Raw genomic sequence first — 26,395 nt, 5'->3', positions numbered from 1 at the left:
ACCCAGAGCTGTCCTAGTGCTGTGAGTGCAGGGGCGTGGGTCTCTCTGGCTCCAGAGCCGGGTAGTCGAGGCAGCGGGAGAGTGGCTCATGCCCTTGCCTTGCCGTTTAGTTCTGAGGACTCACGGGGGGGGGGGGGGGGAACCTGTCGGACCAGAGCAGGGGAGGGGACCGGCTGCCTGCAGCCTGACGAGCTCCTTCTCGGCTCCACTGAACACCAGGGGCTTTCTTGAGGCTGTTGAAAGAAGAAGGGGGCTTGCTCTGGTCCTCGCCATGCTCCTGGCTTTTCTGCAGAGAACGGAGATGTCAGACACTAGGAATCAGCCTTGAGTCTAGCGTAGATACGTAACTGAATGTTTGGAAAAGTCATTTCCTAACTTTGGATTTGTGCTTATAGCAAGCAGCACAGAAGATTTGGCTACGGAGCCTGCACTCGCCATGAAAGTTATCGGAGGGAGTGTTATTTGGTTCTTTCCATATAGTTTGAGTGCCTGCTCTGTACAAGGTGCCAGTTGAAGCAAAGAAATACAGTCTGGTCTGAAGGCTGATTGTGGGCAGAATACATCTGGTTTACGCATATACATACGGACATATATACGGACGTAATATACGGATACTCCCAAAGTAGTAACTTCTTGTGCAACAAGTGTATAAGAAAAGTAACGTATTTAGAATTAGCTAAACAGTTGATTTAGAATTAGCTAAGCAGTTTGGCCTTATAGACAGAGTTGGCCAACTGTGGAAGGGGTTGGTGATGTTTTAGAAATGCCAAGCCATAGCACACACTCCTGTTGCGTGCAGGAACACCATTGCTACTCAGTCCAGATTCCATTCCAGTCCAATTTTTCATGTGCCCTGTACATTCAAGATTGTTGTCTAGATTGTATGATTTGGGTGTTTTGAGTGAGCATAATCACTCCTGGAAAGATGTGGTCACTGGTTCTTTTGTTCAGACATTGAAATACCAGTGGAATTATAAATAGGTGAGTTAAAAATTTAAAGAAACCCACTCACAGTTTTGTATTTAAGTTATTTTAACAAACCCATATGCTTATGTTACTAATATTTACTAAGCATAACTCCGGGATGGTGCCGTACGAGTAGCGTAAAAGTGACTCAGCCGAGAGGGTAGAATTGAGGCCTCCCCTGACCTGGAGCCCCCGGCCTGTGTGTGGTTCGGAGCCCGGGACTGTGCGGGGTCTCCGTGCCCCTCTCGCTGGTGCCCTTTCCGAGTCACGGAATTCCGGGCAGGCACTTCACATCTTGGACTCCGGGCCCCACCTGGAAGCTGGTGACAGGAACGCGGCTCATCCTCAGGAGATCGTGGCATAGATGCCCTGAGGGATGCTGAAGTGTGCGGGCTCCTGGCACTGCGCGTAGCAAGCACTGGCTTCTCGTATTTTATTATGAACTACTTTTAAGTCATTCTTTGTTTCTACCCACAGTTATACCTTCTCTCAAACTTTTCTCAGAGTGGTTGAGTTTCTGGAAGACCTTGTAGTGGGGTGTAGCCACATTCCAGTGCTCAGAGGACCGTCTTGCTGAGTGAATTCCCTGCATGAGAAAACATTGCCAGGGCCTTAAAAAATAAAGAAGGAAATATGTTAAGGCAAACCTTTTTCATTATCTTAAATGCTTATAGCATCCATTCACATAAAAATAATTGACATGCTTATTACCAGTATTTCCTCTTCATTAAATCAAGTCTCCAAGGAACAATATAAGAATAAAATATCCTGTGCATCTCACTGTACTGACTATTGATATTTAGCAAAATAAAACGGCATATATTTGAAAAATTAAGTAATTCAGATTTTCTTACTAGTTGCTTGCTGCTCTCTTTGCAGACATACAGTTCTAACCACCAAAGGGTTTTACCCCCTTAAACTTTATTTGGAACTTTAAGGAGTCTGGGATCACAAGGACAAATAATGAATTAAGAGTCTACTACAGTAATTCAGTGAAATTACCATCTGGGCAATAGCATTCAGAGTTAGGGTATAGAGGCAGAGGAAACCAGTGTTGCTGTTAGTTTTGGAGACAGTGTACCTGGGAAACTTGCCGCGATCACTCCCATCCCTCACACCAAGGGGATGGTGACTCTATGTCCACCATCACCTTATAGGCCAACTCTCTCTCTTGTTGGTGTGGGTTGACTTGGTTAATTATCTCAAGACTCCAGACATTTCTGTGAGGCCTTTATATGATGCATTTGCTGTCTTTCAGCCCCTCACCTTGACCTGACCTGAGGGTCCTTGGAGAGGGGCTATGCCAGCAGCTTCCGGCTCAGGCAGTAGATTTTAGTGGCACCAGTGTCTGTAAGAGCTAGAAAGGAACCCTGGATGGCTGGCGATAGTGACTGCCAGTCCCTTGATGCACAGCATTGGTTTTGAGGATCTGCTGATTGCAAGGAGCCCTGGTGGGACAGCAGCCCCGGATCACGGGCACGCTGATCGAGGCATTCCTGGTTTGTGCACAGAGGCTGTCCCTTCCCCCGCCCCCCGTCTGGCAGGAAGCCCACAGGGGAACTCTGACTACCTGTTAGATGGTGAAAGGGTGCTGGTTAGGATGGGCGGGGGAATGTTAATGGAATGTGGTTGAAATTAGTTTTTAAAGCGTTTCATGAGCTTTAAGATGTTCTCTGGAACTTATTTGTGGTCTGCTCCTACTATAATTGTAAGTAAAGATTTTGGTGTTATGGATTCATTGGTTGACTCAACAGGTATTTATGAAACATCTTGTATGTGCCCACCACTGTTTTAGGCAAAGAGAATATAACATTGAACAAAGGAATTCCTGATTTTACGTAGAGTTTTTCTTGTAGTGGGAGGAGAAGGGGGAAAAACTAAAACCAGTAAATGAGTAAATATAGTATGTCAGGTGGTGCTCGGTGCTACGCAGGGGAGGGAGTATGGAGGGTCAGCTCCGGCGTGTTACCGTGGAGAGTGGGTTTTGTTAAAGACACAAGTGCAGGTTTCAGCCTTGCTTACAGGGCAGATGTTCGTCAGAAGGCCAGGTCTGGGGGGTGCGGGGCCGCACGTCTGTAGCGCCGGGCTCCAGTCTTGCCCCATGGCCGCCTTGCTTCATGGCGCCAGTGGGTCCTGACGCCGTGTCCTAAGAAGCTGAAAGTTGGGTTTGTCTTGGTCTTTGCCTTTTGTTAACCAGGTCGAGCTTTAGGAATAATTCAGAAGAACTTTTTCCTTATATGATGGAGAAGTCCTCTTGGGCAGTATCATGTGCATCTGCCGGACCCAGGGGTGGGTCTCTGATCCCACTGTTTAATTTGGGGAACAGGATCGAAAGCCACAGGCACATTCTCTTCTAAATTTCACTTATTTGTTCCAGTGGTTGTCTTCATTGGAATCTAGTCGACAGAGCTGACTGAGAGAGAATGTCTAATCTCCTAATGTAGATGTCTTTTTTTTTTTTTTTAATATATATACACAGGTTACAGAAGAGAGAGGATTTATACCGGTGCACTATAGTTAAAGTGCTAGTCTTTTCTGTCTATTTAAGGTGATGCCTGATATTGTCATGTTACAGAGGCGGATGCCCCAAACTTTCCGTGATCCAGCAGCTGCTCCCCTGAGAAAACTTTCTGTTGACTTGATCAAAACCTATAAGCATATTAATGAGGTAAGAAGACTCATTTTTTTCTAGTAGCGTCTCTTGCAATAGAGCAGGGAAGAAAAGTTACTTTGTGGCTTTTTAAAATATACTAAACATTATTCCCAGTGATTATAATATTGATGATTATTGTGTAGACTGGTAAGTTAATGATGTATAGATAATATAATCATGTAAAAGAAAAAAGCTATATTAACAAGAACTGCAAAAAATTAGGTGATTATAGGATAACTTTCCTTTTTTCCAAGTTGTATTTAATATATGCTGAGATATTATTTCTGTAATAATTCTTTTCTAAAGCAAGAGAGGAGAAAGGGAGGGAATGATGACACTGCAAAATTATGCATATGTTAGAATTTTGCATAAGTTATTATATATCTATTTCTGTTTTTGCCGTGATGTCATGAAACTCAAGATACCTCTCTAATATCGAGATAACGCGTTTGGCCTAGTTTATTTGATGCATCTCTATTTCTATGGCTTTCAGTTGTCTTTAAAATTTTTCTGTGTGTGCTTTTATTGTAAGATATTTGAAAGCCTTTTTGGTGGATGTAAATAGAGTAAAAATCATAGCACTTTGAATTACTCATTTCAACTTGGCTCTTTGCCCCCCAAAATTATTATTTTTTTTTGGTGTCTTAGGCCTTTGGCTTGATGGCCATCTGCTTTTAGCCGCAGCTCTAGCTCCGTAATTAATTAGGAAGTGAGCTTTTCTGGAGAAGAGTGGATGGGAGCCCTGTCCCCTTCCATACTAAAGGCTTGTCCCCTTTCAGTCCTGGAGCCATTTAGCCTGAAGAACGTTCCTGCACACATGTACAGTTTGTTATCAGTTTGACGACGGGTAGTGTGGCATGGTGGCAGGATGGGGCTGGAATGCGCTCAGTGACCAGCATTTCTCCGTTGGATATTGCACACACTTGTGTTAGAAAAGATGTGCCACACCAGCTCTCGATCATCTGAAATCCCCGATACAGGGTTAACAGCTTAGTAATGTCCGTTTGTTAATATCTGGGAAATTGTTAACAGACGCGCTGTTAACCTGTCGTGAAACCGAAGTTTCCCAGTAGTGTTGTTGAAGCTGGTTTCTAACCATTTTGGCACCTTGTAAACTAGACTTTTTCTGGTGTTATTCTGTGCAGTGTAATTTATAATCTCTTCCAGTGACTTGAACTATTGCCTAGTCTACCTGTTATTTGTTACTGGCTTTAGAAACAATTTTGTAAGAAGAACACATAGGAGGAAAAGATCTCAACTGTGATCAGCGACAGGATTTGTGGCCCTTAGTATGGGGAAGGGGACAGAGTGGCTAGTTTTCATTAATTGTTATCATACTATAGGCTTAAAAACCAGAAATGTCGCAGAGGGCCTTTTGTATTAGTAAAATTTTAGTTCATATACATCTAAACATTTCACTTTTAAAGCCTTTTGCCGTAAGGTTAAATACAAAATTGGGACAGCCTGGCAGGGTGTGCAGGAAGTTGGTAGGAAGGCGAAGAAGCTCTTTATTTGGTTTGGCATGTGTGGATTACATCAGCATCTGCGCCCCCGCCCCCGCCCCAAATCCCTCATAGTACACTCACACGAGCTCTGCTATCTCATTGTATATAAATTCTGTGCTAGTTTAAGAAATCAATATAAATCAGACTCTGCTAGTCTTCTTGAATGGGCTCCTTTGACTAGTTACTTAACATCTATTGATAAGATGTATAACCAATAGAATTTAAAGGTGATTTTCACTGTAGATTTTTTCAGTGGTTATATATCAGTGTCATTTCGTAATTCAAATAACAACTATAGAAAATTCTGTATTTCATTTTTTTGTATTTGTTATAAGGAATAAAAATTCATCAGTTTCTTCCCAAGGGCAAATTGTCTCCTGTATACTTTCTCTGTCTCTGTCTCTCTCTCTCTCTCTCTCTCTCTCTCTCTCTCTCTCTGTCTCTGTCTCTGTCTCTCTCTCTCTCTCACACACACACACCTCCTGCTAACCCCTAAAGATTTAAATTATACAGTTAACACTGGTACATTCTCATTTCAGGTTTACTATGCAAAAAAGAAGCGAAGACACCAACAGGGCCAGGGAGACGATTCTAGTCATAAGAAGGAGCGGAAGGTTTACAATGATGGTTATGATGATGATAACTATGATTATATTGTAAAAAACGGAGAGAAGTGGATGGACCGTTATGAAATTGACTCCTTGATAGGCAAAGGTTCCTTTGGACAGGTAATTTAATGGAAAATGCTGTATTTCCTAAACTGGAGCTTCCTAGTGAATGATGTTGTTACGCTTTTTCCTCAGTAGTGCACTTTCAGTGTCTGTAAGGGGACGTAAACAATGGGCACGTAAGTATTGGGGTTCTCATGGTTCTTCATGGTTAGTAAAACTGTATCAGCTCTTAAAAACTCCATTAGACTTTGTTTCCACGTTTACTTTTCAGAACTAGCAAGCAAGTACTTAGCTTACTAATAACGTGAGTTGATCGGAATCACTAATAGGCAGCAACGGGACTCTGTATGGTCTCCGGATGATATCTTTGTGAGAGATAATTACCTTCCTGTCTGATACTCCTCTTTGAAAATAAAAGTTCAGTTGGCACAGTAGGTGCCCTGTCATTTCCTCTCACTGGGTTTTTCTCGAAGCTTCTCTTCTGTTACCAGGCCTTGAAGTGGGCCGATGTCTTCAGGGTTTCCTCTTCCTGTTCTCGCAGCACCAGCAGGGCTGATACTGTGATGGGGGTGTCGCGATGGAAAGGATCCTTCAGCAACTTCTAGCAGGAAGAGCGAGGAAGGGGCTTCCCAACAGAACTCGGGTCTCTCTTTACTCCTGGCCTCTTCTCCGCCCACAGCCCTCCTGGCCTCCTTGCCCACCCAGTCTCAGCATAGAGCACAAAACCCTAAATACACAGTCTCTCGCATGGGCTGTGCTCAGACTGAGGCCACCACACCCCCGTCCTTGCACTGTTAAAAAACTTTTCCTCTGGCTGTGGACCGGCCCAGCTGCCCCCACGTGTCCATCTTCTCTCAGCGCGTCCCCGGGCTCTGTTTGGTTTGAGGTGTGATTTACTGTTGACCCCAGTCCTCTTCGGCATGTACCCTTTGTGTGGCGAGTCCACTATTAACCTGCAGTCCAAACTTCTTTGGACTTTTTAGTGATGAGGATAGAATGGGGTTCAAAATGATTTTCCTGACCTACCTTTAAAGAAAAAGTTTTTTGTTTAGTTTTGGAGTTTTTTAAAAAACTCTTTAACCTGTATATTCCTATTTACCTATTCCTGCTCTGAGAAAGCCAAAGAATGCCTTTTTGCAACCAGTGAGGGAAGATGCATCATGTGCCAGTCTGATCGTGCTTAGGACCAAAAATACACTGTGGGCCGTGAGCAGCCGCAGGTGGAGATGCAGAAAACCTGAGCTATTAAACCTGTAAGGAGATACATACAAGGTTGCTAGAAGGCCTTTGTAACTCCAGCGTGGCTCTTCAGGGCCCTGATGTCACCTGCATAAATTATCTGCCCTTTCCCACTTTCAAACTTTCAAGTAGTTCCGGTAAGTGTACAGAGCTCAGGGACCTTATCCTTGGTTTGTAACCTCTTTTTCTCTGACTTAGGGGTTTCTTGGTGTTTCGGGAGTCCCTCTTTATGAAATATTACTTTTCTGTCAGACGCAGCTTCTTCTCCATCAGGGTCTCCTAAGAAAAGGCATGTCTAAGGCCCAGCTTTTATTTAGTAAGGCTGCCTGTGCCCTAGCTCTAGGGATTGCTAGATCAAGTCTCCGCCTTGAAAGCTGTACCCCCTGTTCCGGCAGCTGCCTTCCGTAGGACAGTTTTCTAACTTCTGTGTCGTCCACCGTGGAAGTCGTGGCCATACAGCCAGCTCTCTAACTTGGTTTTCCATTTTTGTTGTTTTGCTCTTTAGTTTTCCCTAAATATGTAGTCTTTGAGTTCAGACGGATGTTTTTCTCCTCCCCTTCACTTTAATTTTTTCACACATTAATCCTAAGAGCAAGTGAGCACAGTTAAAGCTTTGAAAAAACTGAGGCCTGTTGACCTCAGACCCCATTTCATCGGGTTAGACTGACGCCTCCCGTCGGGTGAGATGTGTTCAGTTTCAGGACCTGTCACTCACCAGGTAATGGCTTCCATGCTGACTGGGTCAGACTTTCTCTAAACTCTGCCAGATCCTTATACGGTGCTCCTTCTTTTTTTTTTTTTTTTACCAATGGTTATGAGTTCTGATTGCACAGTGAAATCTCCCAGGGAGCTTTGGGGGTCTGGGGGGACACTGGGGGACAAGGACTGACGCCTGGGCTCTAAACCAATTAAACCAGAATCTCTCTGGCTGGATTCTGCGCGTTTGTATTTTTTCAAGCTGCCTGTTGAATGTGTAATTCAGGGTCGGAAACCATTGCTTTAGCATTTAGCCGGTTAACTATTTGCTAAGTCAGTAAATAGTTGGGTCCCTGTTAGTGGCCTTTGTCCTGGAGACCATTAGCATCTGGGCATAGAACTGCAACTCTTGGTGCAGTCAGTATAGTCAGTGAAACAGAAGAATGTCAGAGCCGCGTGGTCAGATGTTTACAGGGGTAGTCTCTGATTTTAAAGACAATAGATGGTATTTTTTAGAATTGGGTGAAACCATAAATAATTGCATTTTTCATTCTAAGCTTGATTTTTTAAAAAGAATTTTAATAAGTTTATCTTTTGAGAGAGACAGAGATAGTGCAAGTGGGGGAGGGGCAGAGAGAGAAAGAATCCCTGCCAGCGTCATGCCAGTGTAGAGTCTGATTCGAGGCTTGAACTCACGAAACTGCAAGATCATGACCTGAGCCGAAACCAAGAGTCAGATGCTAAACCATCTGAGCCACCCAGGGGCCCCTCCAAGTTTGATTTTAATTGAACCATTTATAATCTATCATTGACCATGTATTTACCCTTGATGGTTGTAAATCTTGGAACATGCAGTCCATTGTCTTCCTCTCCTTTAGTGGTACTCAGCCTCCACTTTGGAATCCCTTGGAGTTCTACCTACATCTCCAGGCTTTCTCAATGTGCTAGAAAATGCATAAAACTCTTAATCTGTTCAGATTATATGTATTATAAATAAAAATTAACATTTAATCAGAGTGCTCTGATTTGTGGATAGTTTTATTAGTGTATTGATTTCCTGATTTTTTAAATGTTTAGTGTGTAAGAGAGAGAGAGAGAGAGAGAGAGAGAGAGAGAGAGAGAGAGAGAGAGAGCGCGCGCGATGGAGCGTGAATGGGGGAGGGGCAAGGGTAGAGGGAAAGAGAAAATCCCAAGCAGGCTCAACCCTGCTGGCCCAGAGCCGGACTTGGGGCTTGGGCTCCAGCAAATCCTGCGATCATGACTTCAGCCAAAATCAGGAGTTGGATGCTTCTGACTAAGCCATTCAGGTGCCTCTGATTTTCTACTCTTTTATGTAAATCTCTTTGTTAATAATATGAAACTCCTTTTAAATGAGTAAACTTAAGATGAGAGGTGTACATGGTGATTTGCTTGTGGACACTCCACTTCCCTTAGCATTGGTTCCTACTTTAAAACTATCAAAATTCGCTAATTGTGGCTTTTAACTTCTATCATGGAATTTTCTTGGTAATTTGTATTAGATTTGTTTTTTTAGTATAAACTTATTCTTTTGTTATATACTCATGTTTATGAAAATTTAAGGTCAGGAAGTTTTCTATATTTTTTCAAATGACTCAGAACATTATTTTAAATACTTTACATGAGGGGCGCCTGGGTGGCTCAGTCAATTGAGTGTCCGACGTCAGCCCAGGCCATAATCTCACAGTTTGTGGGTGGGTTTGAGCCCCACGTTGGGCTTTGTGTTGACAGTATAGAGCCTGCTTCGGATTCTCAGTCTTACTCTCTGTCTGCTCTCTTCCACTCGTGGGTACTCTCTCTCAAAATTAAATAAACATTAAAAGATATCTTTAAAAATAATTTACACATATACTTGGGATTTAAACCAGGTTTTTCTACCATTAGAAGGTTGGAAGAATTGTTTTATAGTGTTATTTAGTAAAAAAGGTAAAAAAAGAAAAACCAAAGCTCTTGTCAAGTTGTAGAGTTTGTTTCTGGAGAAGGGAGTTAATCTAGCTTTTGTTAAGAAGGTGATATTGTGGATATTTAGACATAGTGTATAGATACAAAAGAAATTTAAATGAAAAGATTGACTTAAAGTTGACTGTAAAGTCGTAAATGGATGCTACTGAATGGAAATGGACAGGACCTCTTCTTAGAGAGATCGGAAGAATGAGAATTAGGTAAATATACAGTGAAAGTTAGCGTAGGATGTTGTGAAATTGTTGCCACTAATAGAGAATTATTCATCTTCTTTCTCCTTTAGGTCGTAAAAGCCTATGATCGTGTGGAGCAAGAATGGGTTGCCATTAAAATAATAAAGAACAAGAAGGCTTTTCTGAATCAAGCCCAGATAGAAGTGCGACTTCTTGAGCTCATGAACAAACATGACACTGAAATGAAATACTACATAGGTAAACAAACTGGCAAACAAAGCCTTGTGCCCTCACGGGGACCAGAAGTTTGAGTTCATGGTTATTTTTGAATGAAAATGTGTTGATTTTTAAAGTGATAGGTTAAAAATTCAGCTGTTTATTTCTGTTGGAGGGCATAGATTTATGTAAGTTACTCAGTCTGGCAGTAATAATCTAAATCTTGGGGAATGTGCATTCCTCGTGGTGTGTAATTTAGAAACACAAGAATAGTATCCTGTTTTGCACCTTACTAGTGCCATTTGTTTTTCCCTAGTGATGCTCTTTATCCAGGGTTCTTCTTTTTGGTTAACTTTAGCTGTTTCTCCTGCAACTCAGAAATTAGAAGTAAGCTAAATGTAATACAAGAATAGAACTGGTTTTGGAATGTCTGAGCCAAGTTTGCAGACTCCCTCTCAGGCTGTTTGTCAGTTTGACAGCATTAGAAGCTGTTAAGACTTAATACAACGGGAAAGAGGTAATAGCCGCCGATTCTTGAACTCCTGCCCTATTCCTTATGCTTTTCTTCTGTCATCTGTAGCAGAGAAGTCCTGTAAAGAAAGTGGTACAGTCTTTGTATTATAGACCGTTCTTACAAAGAGTAACATCCCCAGGATCCCAAGGACTCTGCAGCTAGTGTCTGAAACCACCTCTGCCTCAGCCTAGACCCTGTGTTTATTTCCTTGTCTCAGAGTGGTTTTCCTGAATACAAAAGGGAAAAATTACGGAAATCGTGAAGTCTTGGGTCAGTTGATATATGGGCACAGCATCTAAAGATACCTTCTTTACTATTATTCTCAGTCAAATCTAAGATGCCAGGGGTCGTAAGATCCCTTTATTTTATGTGCCAAGAAACAAATTGCTACCAAGAATAAATATAAAATACCATCAAGTTTTAAGATTGAGACCTTAGGATCAGCCAGCTATAAAAGTTTCTGTAGGTTATGTATACATAGCAACTCATTTTCAGAAATGCTGGCTTGACTTGATAAGCATGAGGTTAAATTATTTCTAACAAAAACCTTTTTATGAATAATTGAGCATTATGATTCTTTAGTCTGCCCAGAACAGTGGGAACAAAACATGGATGTTTAAAGGTGTAAGATTCAGATACCAAGATTAGATTTCCTTTATGAAACAGCCTTCATTCCCTAGTGTTATGCAAAAATCACCTTCATATTATTAATTTCTTAATTTCTTCTCTGTAGAGAAAACCTGATCTAATCCATAGTAATAACATTTGTATTTATAACTTTTTCTCTTTTTTTTAATGTTTATTTTTTATTTTTGAGAGAGAGAGAGAGAGAGAGAGAGAGAGTTAAAACACAAACCGGGAAGGGGCAGAAACAGAGGGAGACACAATCTGAAGCAGGCTCCAGGCTCTGAGGTGTCAGCACAGAGCCCAAGGTGTGGGGCTCAAACCCACGAACCGCGAGATCATAACCTAAGCCGAAGTCAGACACTTAACCGACTGAGCCTCCCAGGCTCTCTAAAACCTTTCACATTCACTGAACATTTGCTGTTCAGTGTCAGTTATAACTTGTGTAAATTTGAGCCTGTTTTCATTCAAGGGGCTTAGAATCTCAAGGACATTTGAAGGATACTTGACTTATAATCTCAGAACATCTTCCTTCTCACTCTTGTGTGTTGTGTTTTGACTGTTTGCTTTAGTAGAGAAAATGTTGATAGCATTACTATGACATTTTAATTCTGCCTTATTGAAAGAAAACGTGCAGACTTATAGTAAGTATTTAATAAATGTTAGCTATTCAGTTGATATAATAATGGGTGTCAATTTTGTTTTTAATAAACTGACTTTAGTTAATGGCATTAATCACTATAGATGCTTTTTGCATACATTATTTTTTAAGATTTTTATTTAGGAAGGTGGTGAATGCACAGTGTCTCAAGAAACTGAGGCTCTATATTGGAAAACAAGCAAAAACTTTAGAATTAGACATATCCCTGCCAGGAGAATTGATACTTAGATTTAAGATGCCTCACAGTCATATTTCTCTTTTATGATGTGAGTAACTTATATTTGTTTTGAAATGATTGATAAGTATAATTAAAAAAAAAATCTACCATGTAGCATAATTGCTCACCTGGATTATTTGATGTCTGTCGTGAGCTAGTTAAAATTCAGTTGAAGTTTACAAGAAAGTCTTGCTTACCCTCCACAAAGTTCAGTTATTAAAAAGATAATGATATCCCCAAGTTCAGTGAAAAAGATTCGTAAATATACTTGTGTTTGAGCTTTCTTTGACAATGTCTTTAGTGCTCAGCCCATTGTAGGTACTCAGTAAATGAATAATGATTTGGAAAGTCATGTGAAACCAAGTGGATTGGTCTTCCATTTGAAGAACTTTCTGATCATAGAGCTTCTTAAAGGAATTTTTGTAATTGCACTGGAATTTTGACATCAGTTGCATTTTACATTCTTCTTGTGGCTACTGCTTCATCAAATTAAAACTCTTGACCATGTCTCTGGGGTGTCTTATTGCACGTGGAGCTGTGTATAGTATTAAACCCATGAACTTCACTGATTAAGAGCAGCTATTATATGTTCTTAAGGAGTCTGTTTATTTACAGAGTGTTGAGTTGTACTGTAGGCTCCTATAGAGCAGTGTAGGATTTGTATTAGTTATTCCAGCTTTGGATTGTATGTGCCAAGAATGATGTGAAGCCAATGTTGAGGGGCCCTGCTCCTGGGGAGGCTGTTCAGGACTGCTTCCAGGACCACACAATGTGTCCCCCATTCTCAGGGACCAGACGTTGAATACTGTCATAGTCATTCCAGATAGATCCGTAGAGAAACCTCTGTTTTTATGAAACTAAGAGACCAAAATGAAGGTAACCTTGACAGATGGTGGTTTTATGTCATTCCAGTTGAGTTACAAGTGTTCAGCTTGGTATATATAAGAATTTTATAGTGAAGGGCAGCACTTTACTTTATTGGATGACCTCATCTGATGTGCAGTCAGTGTTAGTACTAAAAGCACAATCTTTGAAGCAATTTAGTGTGTATTAAGCCTTTTTAGAGGGTCAACAGTGATCGCACGTAATGGCTTCTATACTCTCTTTTTCTCATTCGTAAGCCTGCTTACAATTTCTTCTTGTGATTGGGCTTTATTTTCAAGTTTTCCCAAACCTTTGGTTGTGCACAAGATATCCCATATACCAAGTTGATGAACATAATCAAATGCCTTGATTATGAACTCTAATTCTTGTAAAGCATGTTGTTCAAATACTTGCTGTATTTGTCTAAAAGAAAAACGATCTATGCTGTCCTTTGACAGTTGTTACAGGGAATTAGTAATGAGATGAAAGGCTCAGCAAAGCGGAATGTGGATATAAATTGGAGCCTGAAAGCCTTCCCAGAGGGAGCCGCCTACCCCAGCGTGGCCACAACCTGGAGATCCCAGTGGGTGGGGCTTAGATGAAGTTGTGAGGTTGGGCTGTTGGAGTAAAAAATGCCTTCTCGTAGAAGTGAGCAGAAGGTTCCTGAAGTATTCTCAGTATTGTTTGTTGGCTTGCTATGCGTGTTTTCAGACCTGATTTTTTTTTTAACTAAGCATTTTGGGGATACCTCCCACATTATATTGCTTATTGGCAGCACCACACCTGTTTAATTCAGCAGATGAACAATTTAGAAATTCCTGACTGGTTATAGAATGTGCTGTTAGTGTAGAATGCCGATCTCCAAATTTTAAATTGGTTTTCACTCTACGTTTGACGTGGAAATGTTATAGATTGTTGAGAGTTCACGCATACATTATTCTCCTCTTATTGGGATATATAATTTAAAATGAAACATTTTTTTCTCTTTCAGTGCATTTGAAACGCCACTTTATGTTTCGAAACCATCTCTGTTTAGTTTTTGAAATGCTGTCCTACAACCTCTATGACTTGTTGAGGAACACCAATTTTCGAGGTGTCTCTTTGAACCTAACACGAAAGTTTGCACAACAGATGTGCACTGCACTGCTTTTCCTCGCGACTCCAGAACTTAGTATCATTCACTGTGACCTAAAACCTGAGAATATCCTTCTTTGTAACCCCAAACGCAGTGCAATCAAGATCGTTGACTTTGGCAGTTCTTGTCAACTGGGGCAGAGGGTAAGTATATTTCAGGACTTGTGAATTAATGTAGAATTAGGTAAAAACAGTGTAGGTAGATATTTGAGATGTTATTAATGTGTATATAATTCAGAGGTAATCATGGGATGGTTAACTTTAAAATGTGCTGCTTGAATCACATTGTGTTGAAACCTATTTTGGGGAAGTGTCTCCTAAAATGCAAATAGTAAGGTTTTGAATTAGAAGGTATTGGCTTTTAAAAATGGGTTTAAAAAATTATATGTGTGCCTAAAAGAGAGAAAAGAAGATGAGTGAACTAAGTATTATGTGAGCTGTATATTTTCCAGGGATAGGTGTTAGTATAAATTTGGGGGATATTCCAGTACTGGAGCGTTGAGTCCTTGCTGTGAAATATTTCTCTAAAGATCAAGATAAATGTTTTTCTTCAAACACTGATAAGTTAAAAAAAAAAATCGGGTAATTTTGCATTACACTTGGTGATCTAGTATAGAAATTACACAGTTGGTGTACTTGTGTTGATAAATAAGCTTAAACCTATTTTTCCCTGTATAAATTCTGACACATGTCCAAACTGGTTTTCTTCAGACTGCTAAAAACAGACCTGTCTATAGCAATAAATAGATTTAGATATAGCTGGTTTAAGAAAGCAGATTTTTCCTGCTGTTCTTTCTAGCGTTATGAAAGCTACCCTTAACAGCGGGTTTTGCATGTAAAAAAGAAGTGATACGCTGCTCTCTTCTTGAAAGGAATTCAAGTCATCATTTGATAATATTTTACTCATTTCAGACACTGTTCCTATTTACTTAAAAGTATTGAAACTGCACTTCTTAGTTACACAACTAACATTCAGATACTATTTCATGTTGGCTTTCTGCTTCTTGTTTTTCCCAGTTAGATTTCTTACACTGTGTAACTTTTTTCCATGTTTTAAGCATGGCTGGTCAATTTAATCATCAGAGTTCATAGCCAGTTAACAGGACTCTCTGGCTTTCTGTCACTTTCTACAGTCTTAGGGTAGCAGTGGGAAGCAAAGCTTGCCGTGTCAGATGGCTCTGAAAATCAAGAGATGTGCATAGTTGTTGATTGGGATAAAGTAGATTGTGAACGGCAGACATACGCCCATCTTGAAAGTCATTTGAATAGATTTAGGTTTGGAAAATACTCCCTCCCCAACCACCACCATTAAACCTAAATCCTATTTTGCGGGCTAATATCAAACACTACTGTGCTTCTCCAGCCAAACTGAGGCAACTATCTCTTTAGCTCCATGAGGTTTCAGCTCGGTGAGCACGTCAGGTCAGAGAGATCCTTCCTAAAATGCCCACGCGGTGGCCCTACTCTGCACCTGCTGGTTCAGGGTGGCAGACATGTTTCAGGGGATTTCGGTGCACAGCCTTGTAGAGGGCCCAGCCACTGCTTTGACCAAACCAAATAGGTGAGCAACAGATGTGAGCTGCGGAAGAAGACCCTGTCAGAAGTAGGAAGTCTTCGGGGCTCACCGAGGCTGTTGGCCTTATACAACCTTGGAGATGTAATACTTCTTCCCTGTCCTTCTGAATTACAGTTTCTTCTTCCTGCCAAGGCCTTAGGTTTGGGGTTGATCTGCTTTTGGGGGCATCAGATTATTCTTGGAGACGCAGCTGGAGTTTTAGGTGGGAGGCACAAAAGCATTCTTGAGAGAGCACCACGCTGCTGGCCACCTAATTTGAGTGTCAAGTGTGAGGAGGTTTAATTAGGATTTTCTTTCTCTTCTTGAATAAAACTTTATTTGCTTTCACAATATTATTAGATAAAAAATTATAATTGCTGAAAATGAATTGGCCTCTTAAGACATTCTCCAATTACTTCATTGAAAATTATCCATTTCTGGACTTTTTCCCCCTAAGAATTTTCAAATTGAGGTGGGTGGGGGCACTGGGCAGAGAAGCCGTGGTTGATCAGAAATGACTCCCAGTTGGATTTTATCGGGGGGTGTTTCTCAGAGTTATCTGTGAAACTAGTACAGTAATAGACATCTCAATTTTCATTTACATCGTGCTGAGTTTATTTGACTTAAAGCTGAAACACATTCTTTCTTTAGGTTAGCTAAAGTACGGGCTAGTCCTTAAGTTAATGACAAACCAGGTTCTGTCCATGACAGGAAAGATTAGTAGGGAGACACTGTTCTCAGTAATGTCTTTTTTCTAGGAAGGCCTAATTGTTTTAAGGTGAATCTTGATTGCCAGTTCAGATTGGACTGGACAGAAGGCTTGGATTGTGTGCTTCACATTTCACAGTCAGATTAACCACTCTCTTGAAATGTTTAATTGTTTAAATGGTATTTGTAGCATAAAGTTGAAATTATAAATGGAACCCAAACTTACTTATTTTTTCTGTTGATATTAGAGAAGTGTCTTTAACTCAGTGTTGAGTGCAATTAAGCAAAACTTAATAATCAATATGACATTGCCGTATGTTTCAGATATACCAGTATATTCAGAGTCGCTTTTATCGGTCTCCAGAGGTGCTACTGGGAATGCCTTACGACCTTGCTATCGACATGTGGTCCCTTGGGTGTATTTTGGTTGAAATGCACACTGGAGAACCTCTGTTCAGTGGAGCCAATGAGGTACGTGATGGTTGCTGTCTAAGTTTGGTTTCTGTTTTCATAAGTTCCTTTTGTTCTTCATCTGTGACCGTGTGTTCTTAAATTTTTTTTAGGAAGAGGTGTCTGCTTGTAATCAAGTTAAATGTTCAAATGTTGGGTCAGTTTTGAATTTATGTTATCCATTTAAAAATGTTTTCAGTAATTATAATGGTGAGTTTGGACTTTGAGGTGGGAAGTGAGATCTTTTCGTCTGTTGATAAGGAGAACTATAAGTTAGGTTAGAAAATGTTAAGCATTTTGCTTTAACTTTCATGGATTTTAGGTATAACGTAACAGAAAAAGATTACAAAGCCACAGGGACCCCTCTGAAAAGAGTGTAATTTTGAGAGTATGATTTAGAAGTTGACAAGTGGTGACCAGTAACCTTGGTGGATATTTGATCTGAATAATTTAGAGTGAATTAGGATTTTAGAGTTTTAGAGCTGCAGACTGTGTGCAATTCTTTAATTCTTGGGTTTTCAGACTGTTCTCGTAAGGACTTTGAAAGCCAGAGGCGGTGCCTAGGCAGGTGTGGGAGGGGCCATGCTCTCTTGTGGTCAGAGGAATTGGACTTCGCTGGCTTTTAAAACCTTGTGGGTTTTTTGTTTTTTGAAGAAAAGTTAACCATTGCAGATTTCGATCAGTGCATGCACTTATGAATAAGAAAAGAAGGACCATGACTTACACAGGGTTGTATAGCTGTTGACATGGCATCCGGAACCCATGCCTTCCATCCTTCTAGTTCACTTGAACGGCAGGAGTAGTGAGCTGCTTGGGGGCAGTGGCTGGCATAGTGTGTGATTGGAATTGTTTTCTTATCTTGAATATTACCCCTGTAAATCAGTATCCATTTCATGAGCTTAACCAGTATTAAATTCTGTTGTATTAATTACATTATAACTGAAATATAATAAAATATAATTAACTATATTTTATTAAATCATGTGAAACGTAAGTGGCTTCCATCTCACTCACTGTAAAAGCCAAGTCCTTTGGGTTCTCCCTCTGACTCCCGCGTTCTCTCTACACCCTTGCCTCCCCGCCCTCTCTCTGGACCAGCACGCAGCGTTACTCTGGTCCCTTGGAAACAGTAGCCACAGGCCCAGAATGCTAAGGCCTTTGCAGTAGTCCTTCCCCATGCCTGAAATGCCCTTTCCCCGGGTAGTGCATGGCTCCTTCCCTCCCTGCCTGGGGTCTTTGCTGCTGCACCTTCTTCTTGAGGACACCCTGTTTTCGGTTGCAATTGCCCCTTCTCACCCTCCATCCTTGTATTTCCTCCATCGTTCTTCATCGTCATCTGGTATGTGTTTGTTTATCAGCGATCTCTTCCCCTGTCATACAAACTTCCTGGCAGGGATTTTTATGTTTTGTCTACTGCTCTGTTCTGGCGAGCGTGGTTTCTCGTGTGCAGGAGACACTGGGTATTTGAGTGAATGAATCGCGCTTTAAAAAAATACTTTGTTTGGGCCACACTTTATTTAGCCTCTGGGATTTTTTTTTTTTAGATGGTTATTTGATTTTATGTGTTCATGTGTTTAATTGTGTGCCCTGCCCTGCCCTGTGTGGAGTGCTGGGCTCCAGGAGGGCAGGGACTTTCTCTCTTTTTGTTCATTATTGTGCGCTCAGCGCCTAGCAGGAGTGCAGGGGATACTCCGTTTAAAGTGTGCGGGTGAGTGAGCGAGCCATGAGGAGCAGTAGGATGTGCGACCGCAGAAGTTACAGGCTTGTTTATCTTTATTTTAATACAGGTAGATCAGATGAATAAAATAGTGGAAGTCCTGAGTATTCCACCTGCTCATATTCTTGACCAAGCACCAAAAGCAAGAAAGTTCTTTGAGAAGTTGCCAGATGGCACTTGGAACTTAAAGAAGACCAAAGATGGAAAACGGGTAAAATAAGGAAACTTTATTGATGTATTGATTGATTGATTGATTGATTGATTTTTTGAGCCTGTATTCTTATTTCACTGCAGCTTTTTATAGCTCAGTTTGTATTTACTTGAAATCAGTGTCTCCGTTAATAGTTTCATTGAAAACTGAGGCATACATTTTCTTCAGAAGTTGGGTAGAGTTTGCCCTGAACGTCTGTATGGCCCCGGGTGTGTCGAATGGTCAGAGTGAAGGCTTCATGTTGAAACCTGTGGGTCTGCCGTGCGGCACAGCCGGTCAGTCCCCGGGCCTCGTTCAGCATGCAATCCGCGAGTCCACCTCCGTTTCTCACAGTTGTGTGGATAAAACGGAGTCACGGTAAACAGGACCGCAGCTGTGAGCAGTAGAGGTCAGAATTGCGCCATCCGGCTTTAAAAAAAAAATTTAGTTCAAGTGGGAGAAAAGAATATTTGACTTGGGCAGTTTGTGGCAAGGACATGAACTGGTTAAAATAGTCCTTCGACAGAATTCACTTCTGGTTCCTAGCTCAGTGGTGTGGATGGCAGGGGTGTCCCGTGTCCAAAATCCTTACAACAAGGTTTTCACAGTGTTAGGTTGTTCTAGTAATTTTCTTCTAGTTTCAGATCCCTGAATGATGTCAGTGTAACAGAGTAAATGATGGCGATTTTGCATCCTGATGTACTTTTTGTTTTATGTAAATGAGAAAACAATCCTATATTTTGTGACGTAGTTTGTCTCTGGTATGAAATGAATGTAATGTATAAATACCTGATGGCATCTGATCTATGTGCCTGACACCTTGTGACTGTCGTGGCGCAGCGTTAACACTTAGGACATGTTATTTCTGCTCCACTTTGTATTTTGCCCCTTGTATTTTAGCGATGCTGCCACCAGGTGTCCTTTCCAGTGAACTGAAGATGATGGTTATTTGCTTTAATTCACCTTCACACAGGCTTTTGATATCAAATGTTTTTCTTTAGAATATTTAAAAATACATCTGTAATTGTATCTTTCTTGCCTGAGTTGTAACTTACCATGTTCTGCCTTATTCTCTAAGTTCTAGGCAGTGCGCTATCTGGCGGCACCTCGTGCCTGCTCCCCATGAGGCAGGGATGAAAATACCACACAGGCGTCCTGAATCCTTTTGCCTTTATCCACGTAGCGAGCTTATCAGTCATGGCCTCTTTCCCCTTGAACCAAAACACAGCCTGGGAATCCTTAGCTTCTCTGGCGGTCGGGGAAGCTCAGCCAGTCCGTTCGAATCAGCGTGGAGATTGGGAAACCTCCTTCGCGTTTTCTCTCTCTGCAGTGCAGGCGGCTACTGTTTTCTCCATTTGGAAGTTGGTTTTTTTCTTTTTCTTCCATTTTTTTCTCTTTTAAATAAAACATTCATTCCATCCCATTCATAATCTCTGCCTTATAAAACCACAGTTAAGCCACTATGGGCTGTAACCTATCATTTCTCCCCCACTGAGTGATAATTATTATTTTTAAAAATTATTGGTGGGGCATTTCAGAAGAGAGATAAATCTTTTCCCTTCTTAAAATCAAAAGTATCTTAACCCACATTTAGTACATATTACTTAACTATAGGTTTTAGGAGATTTCCCTCAGCCGCAATGAACAATTTCACTTGTGAAACTTAAGGTATAAAATAACTGCTTCTCTTTGAACATAGGTAAATTTTGCACCAACCAAAAGAATAAATCCAAAACCAAGTGTTTACATTATGAAGGGGGCACTAGGGAATTCAACCCTAAGTATAAATTCAGTACATCTGCTAACGTTGGGAATCTCTGTGTCATTTATTTTCTCAATGGTTTTAACTTTTTAATTTCTCACCTATGTGTCAAGCTCCCATTTTAGCTGCCTCGTAATGAAATCTCTATTTACTATATGTATATTTTTTTGGTGGGGAAGATGGATGAAGAATTAAGATGCTGTTTTGAGGTATAATTTAGCTGTATGTACCTGTCCGTGGATGTTTGGGTTGTTTCCAGTTTGGAACTATTATGAATAAGGGTACTGGGGAACATTCTTGCAGAAATCTTTTGTACATATGTATTTTCATTTTTCTGGGGTCATTCCCTGGAAGAATTGCTAGATCAGAGGGTATATGTGTGTTTACCTTCATGAGAAAATACAGTTCTCTGAAACTTTCCATCATTTTACCTCCTTCCAGTGTGTGCGGGTTCTAGTTGCACGGCATCCTCGCCATCTGATGTGGTTCGCCTTTCTGAGTCGGTCATTCTGATGGGTGTGCGCAGTGCTTTCATTTGCATTTCCCCATCTCTGATGACATGTGCTTTTGAAGCATTCGAAGACCTTTATTTGTGACCATCTTTCCAGTCTTCTACTCATTTATTGTTGAGTTGTTTGAGTTTTAGGAGTTGGGTTTTTTTTTTGAATATAATGAATATAAGTGCTTTTCATATATGTGCCAGTATTTTCTCCCAGACTGTGGTTTACCTGTTTCTTTTCTTAATGGTGTCTTTTGATGAGTGGAGAATTTTACTATTTTTAATGCAATCAAATTTGTCTACTTTTTAAAAAATGAATAGTAGTAGGTTTTGTAGCTTAAGAAATCTTTGCTTTCCTCAAGTTTGTGAGGGTTTTCTGTGCTTTCTTTTAAAAGTGTTTCTGGGGGCACCTGGGTGGCTCAGTTGGTTAAGTGTCCGACTTGGGCTCAGGTCATGATCTCATGGTTTGTAGGTTTGAGCCCCACATCAGGCTCTGTGCTGACGGCTAGCTCTGAGCCTGGAGCCTGTCTTCAGATTCTCCCTCTCTCTCTGACCCTTCCCTGGTTGCGCTGTCCCTTTCTGTCTCTCAAAAATAAATTAAAAAAATATTTTTAAAGTGTTTCTGATCCTAGCTTTTATGGTCAGAGTTCTGTACTCGATCTCAAATTAAGTTGTGGGTATGGAATGAGGTTAGGAGTTGATGTTCACGTCCCCGGATGCTTACCTGACAGGTACAGCATCATTTGTTGGGCACTCTTGTCCAGATACTGCCCTTTCTTGTGCGGGTTGGTGTTTGCACCCTGTTCTGTTACATTGTTTTATACTTGAGCCAGTACCACAGTGCCGGTCCCACTCCTGTGTGGGACGTCTCCAATTCAAGTGGCCTACATCTACCAGCATCGTTTCTTGTGTTTTCAAAAATTTTTCCCTGTTCCTTGGATCCTTTTTATTTACATATAGATTTTAGAATCAGCTTATATACATTAAAAAAAAAAAAAGGAAAGAAAAGAGAATCTTGCTGATATTTCTGTTTGGATTGCGTTAAGGGTCCGCCCAGGAGAATGGACATCTTCCAATCTGTGAACGTGGTTTATCCATTTAGTTTTTCATTTTTCTTAGCAACATTTTGTAGTGTTTAGTACAGAAGTCTCACACATATTTTGTTTAGTTCCTTTTATTTACTTAATTTCTGATTCTTTGATGCAGTTTTAAATGTCATTTTTAAAGTATTATTTTCTACTTTCTCGTTGAAAATATGGGGAAATAGAATTGAGTTTTGTAAATTGACTCAAACTCTAAGACCATACTAAATTGACCTATTCTAGTTTTTTGTTTTAGAGTCTGTAGGGCTTTCTACTGAATCATATTCTCCACAAATGAACAGTTTTAGTTTTAGTCTTTCAGTCTGTATGCTTTTATTTATTTTTCTTGTTTTATTATACTGACTGGGACCTCCATATATTGAGTAGTTTTGGTGAGAACGGACATTGCCCCATGTTCTTCATCTTGTGGGAAGAGCATACCAATTTAAGTATGACGCTGATTGTGTATTTCTTGCGGCTATGTTGGGTTGAAGGAGTAGTTTTCCTCTGTTTTTAGAGAAGTGTCTTCCTTGTTTGTTTTTCTAGATCATGAGAGGGTTTTGGATGTTGTCACATGCTTTCTGCACCTGTAGGTATCATCATATGATTTTTTTCCCTGTTAATGTGGTAAAATACATCAATAATTTTTGAAATATTAAGCTCCACCTGTGACAAACCACACTACTTACATATTGCTGGGTTCAGTTTGTTAGTCTACATTGGTAGGAATATTTGCCTAAAATTTTATATAATGCCTTCCTTATGATCTCAGGATTATGCTGGTCTCATAAAACTATTGGGGAAGTATTCTTCCTTGATTTTTCTGAAAGAATTTGTATAAGACTGGCTTATTTTTTTTGTAAATGTTTAATAGAGTTCATTGATGAGGCTATCAGGACTGGAGATGTTCTTTGTTAGGAGGTTAATTGTAGCTCAGATTTTTTTGTAAATATATGCCTATTTGGATTTTCTTTTTGAGTCTATTTTGGTAGGTATGTATTTTAAGAAACTTGTCCTCATCTAAGTTGTTGGCTTCATCAGTATAAAGTTACCCATAATATTTCATTATTATCTTTGTAATTTCTAGAGGATCTGTAGTGATGTCTCTCTTTTATTCCTAATATCAGTCATTTCTGTTTTCTCCTTTTTCCCATTACTCTTGCTAGGGGTTTGTCAAATTTACCAATCTTTTCAAACAGCCAGTCTTTTATTTTGTTTCTGCTGTTGCTTCACCTTGTTCCTATTTCATAGGTTCTTTTCTCTGTTATTTTTCTTCTCCTTACTTGAGGCTAAATTTGCTTTTTCTAGTTTCTGAAGGTGGAACCTTAGATCATTTATTTAAAACTTCCTTCTCTTATAGCATTTAATGGTATAAATTTCCCTCTAACTATTGCTTTAGCTGCATGCAGCAACTTTTGTAATATTTTAAGTCTCATTGATTTTGAAACATTTCTAATTTCCCTTGTGATTTCGTTTTACTCATTGCTATTTAGAATGTTATAATTTCAAAATATTTGAGGATTTTCTAGATATCCCATTGTTAACCGATTTCTAATTTAGTAGCATCATGGTCAGAAACATGATTTCACTCCTTTAAACAAAATTCATTGAGATTTGTTTTATGATATAGCAGGTAATCTGACCTTGTGAATGTCCTGTGTGCACTTATAAAGAATTGTATTTTATATAGTTGTTTACATTTTTATTTTATGTGTATGTGTGTCTGTCTGCCTGTGAATATTTGTTTTATCAGTGACAGAGGGGAATGTTAATCTTTAGAGATAATTTTGGATTTGTCTTATTCTCCCTTTAGTTGCTGTATGTGTTTTGAAGCTCTCTTGGTAGGTGTGTACCCCTTTCATGTTGTTGTGACTGTGATAAATTCATTTTCATTATGGTAAAATGTCCCTTTTTATCTCTAGTAATATTTTTATTGTTAAGTCCAATTTGTCTGATACTACAGTATCTGTACCAGCTCTTCACATTTTCATAGTCTATGCTTTTTCTGCCTTTTAACTTCATATCTGTCCATATTTTTATATATGAACTATGGCTTTTGTTTGCAATGTTTAGTTGTCAAGCCTTTTAATCCAGTCAGGTCGTCTACTTTTTTCATGGTCAATATTTGAGCCATTTGTTTATTCAGAAGTTTAGGTTTTAAGTGTTGTCATATTAGTTCTCTGTCTTATGCCTTTTCTCGCCGCCTTTTGGGTCAGTGGAGGACTTTCTGGTGTTACGGAATTTTATTTCATCTCCTCTGTTGACCTTTTAGCTCTTACCTGTGTGTCATGTTTAGTGTCACACGTACCTTCAGCGCCTCAGTTGACGTTCATCTAACACCACTCGATAAACCATGTCATTAACCCTGCGCTTCTGTTTAAGCCTCCGCCTCGTGCGCGCGGCACTTACGTCACTTCTGCACGTGTTGTAGCTCTCACAGCAAAAGTGTCCTCTGCTTAAGTAGTGACTTTTAAAGAAATTTTGAAACACACACAAAATAAAGATACTAAAAAGGATCTTTTCTGTTTACCTATGTAAAGTTCTTGATTCCTTTCTGTACTTCTTGGCTTCTGGCCTAAAGAACTTTTCTAACTTTATTTTGTAGGGAATAACTTTTGCTGATGATGTCTCTCAGCACTTGTTTATCTGAAAATATCTTTATATACCTTCTTAAGGAAGCTAATGGAAATCCCCATGGATATAGAATTCTAGGTTGACATTTCCGCAAAAGAGAAAAGAGGTTACGACATTGTATTCTGTATTACGTTCTTAGAAGCCAGTGGATTTTCTGAGTATCCTTCCCTGTATGTAATGTTTCTCCCTTTACCCACTTCACTCTGGCTGATTTTGATGGTTTCTCTTTATGTTCAGTTCTTCAATAATTTAACTCTTATGTCTCCAGGTATAGTTTTCCTTGTATTTATTTTCCTTGGAGTTGCTAAGGTCTTGGGTCTGTGGGTTGATCTCTTTCATCAGGTTTTGAATATGCTCAGACTTTATATTTTCAAGTATCTTTTGCTTCAATCTTTCTTCTTCTGATTCTCTACTGAAGTGTTTGTGACAGTGGTCAGCATGATCGCAGAGGTCTCCAGTTTGTTGATGCTGTTTTCTTTTTTTTTGTTTTAGTTTGGATAATTTCTTTGCTCTGTCTTCCGATTCACTGACTTGTTTCTTCTGCTGAGTCCAGTCTGCTGTTAAAGCCATTAAATGCATTCTTTATTTCTGATACTGCATATTTTAGTTCTAACATTTCTGCATTTCCACTTTCCTTTCAAAGAAAAGTTTCATTTGGTCTTCTGAAATACTCCATTTATTCACACATATTGTCCACCTTTTGAACTAAATTCTTTAACCTATTTGTCACAGTTGTTTGTAATGTCTGTCTGCCAATTTCAACATCTGGGTGATGTATTTATGGAGTCTTCTCACTAATTTTTTCACTTTGATTATGGGCCCATCTTTTTAAATTTTATTGTGTCTGTAGTTTTTTAAATGTACGCTGGACTTTGTATTTAAGAACAGTTGTGATGGAAGTAAATCTTCGCTCCAGAAAGAGAACACGCCTCTTACTCCATCAGGCAGTAGTGTGGGACTGTGTCTGTCTCCTTTGGAGCTGAGTGGAATCTGGGTTTTGGCTTTGCTTTGTTTGGTCGAACTAGATACTCTTCTCCACTGTCTTCGTAGGTGTGAAGCAGGTGTGGGGAGACCTGAGCGCACTCTCTACAGCCCCGCTGCTGTTTGTGCTTCAGGCAGTCCGTCCATCCTGCTGCTCTGTCCAAACTGGCAGGGCTCGGGGGGCTCTGGTCTGGTCTGTCCACCTGCCCTCAGCCTTTGGCCCGTCCACACCCACCACGAGTGGGCTCTGAGGTGGGCTGGATTCTTCTTACCCACATCTCTGGCATTTGCTCCTTCCGTCACCTAGGTCTCTTCTCTACTAGGAAGGAGTTTTCATTTTCTGGAATTTAGTTAACTTTGATCTGTTTAGTTCTTGGCACTCTGATGGATTTTTTTTCATAATTTATTTTTTTAATTTACATCCAAGTTAGTTAGCATATAGTGTAACAATGATTGCAGGAGTAAGATTCCTTAATGCCCCTTACCCCTTTAGTCCATACCCCCTCCCATAATCCCTCCAGTAACCCTCTGTTCTCCATATTTACGAGTATTTTATGTTTTGTCCCCCTCCGTTTTTATGTTATTTTTGCTTCCCTTCCCTAATGTTCATTTGTTTTGTATCTTAAAGTTCTCTATATGAGTGAAGTCATATGATATTTGTCTTTCTCTGACCAATTTTGCTTAGCATAATACTCTCTGGTTCC

At 40.1% G+C, this 26,395-nt stretch overlaps 1 protein-coding gene across 5 annotated transcripts in view; it reads left to right on the top strand.

The window, feature by feature from the left end:
- Positions 1 to 26,395, top strand: part of DYRK1A (dual specificity tyrosine phosphorylation regulated kinase 1A) — a 98,607-nt gene that overhangs the window by 61,999 nt on the left and 10,213 nt on the right. For 2 of the 5 annotated variants that reach the window (XM_029938961.1, XM_029938964.1), the window contains 6 exons: positions 3,515 to 3,634; positions 5,664 to 5,852; positions 9,994 to 10,141; positions 13,971 to 14,257; positions 16,701 to 16,847; positions 18,614 to 18,754. In XM_029938961.1, the coding sequence (XP_029794821.1) occupies positions 3,515 to 3,634; positions 5,664 to 5,852; positions 9,994 to 10,141; positions 13,971 to 14,257; positions 16,701 to 16,847; positions 18,614 to 18,754 (1,032 nt within the window). Of the gene's footprint in view, positions 1 to 3,445; positions 3,635 to 5,663; positions 5,853 to 9,993; positions 10,142 to 13,970; positions 14,258 to 16,700; positions 16,848 to 18,613; positions 18,755 to 26,395 lie in introns of all 5 variants that reach the window. The other 3 variants (XM_029938963.1, XM_029938965.1, XM_029938966.1) reach the window with 3 other exon arrangements.

The sequence above is a fragment of the Suricata suricatta genome, chromosome 5 (genome assembly GCF_006229205.1).
Source record: "Suricata suricatta isolate VVHF042 chromosome 5, meerkat_22Aug2017_6uvM2_HiC, whole genome shotgun sequence".
NCBI classification, from domain to species: domain Eukaryota; kingdom Metazoa; phylum Chordata; class Mammalia; order Carnivora; family Herpestidae; genus Suricata; species Suricata suricatta.
This window is presented reverse-complemented; position numbering and strand designations above follow the sequence as displayed.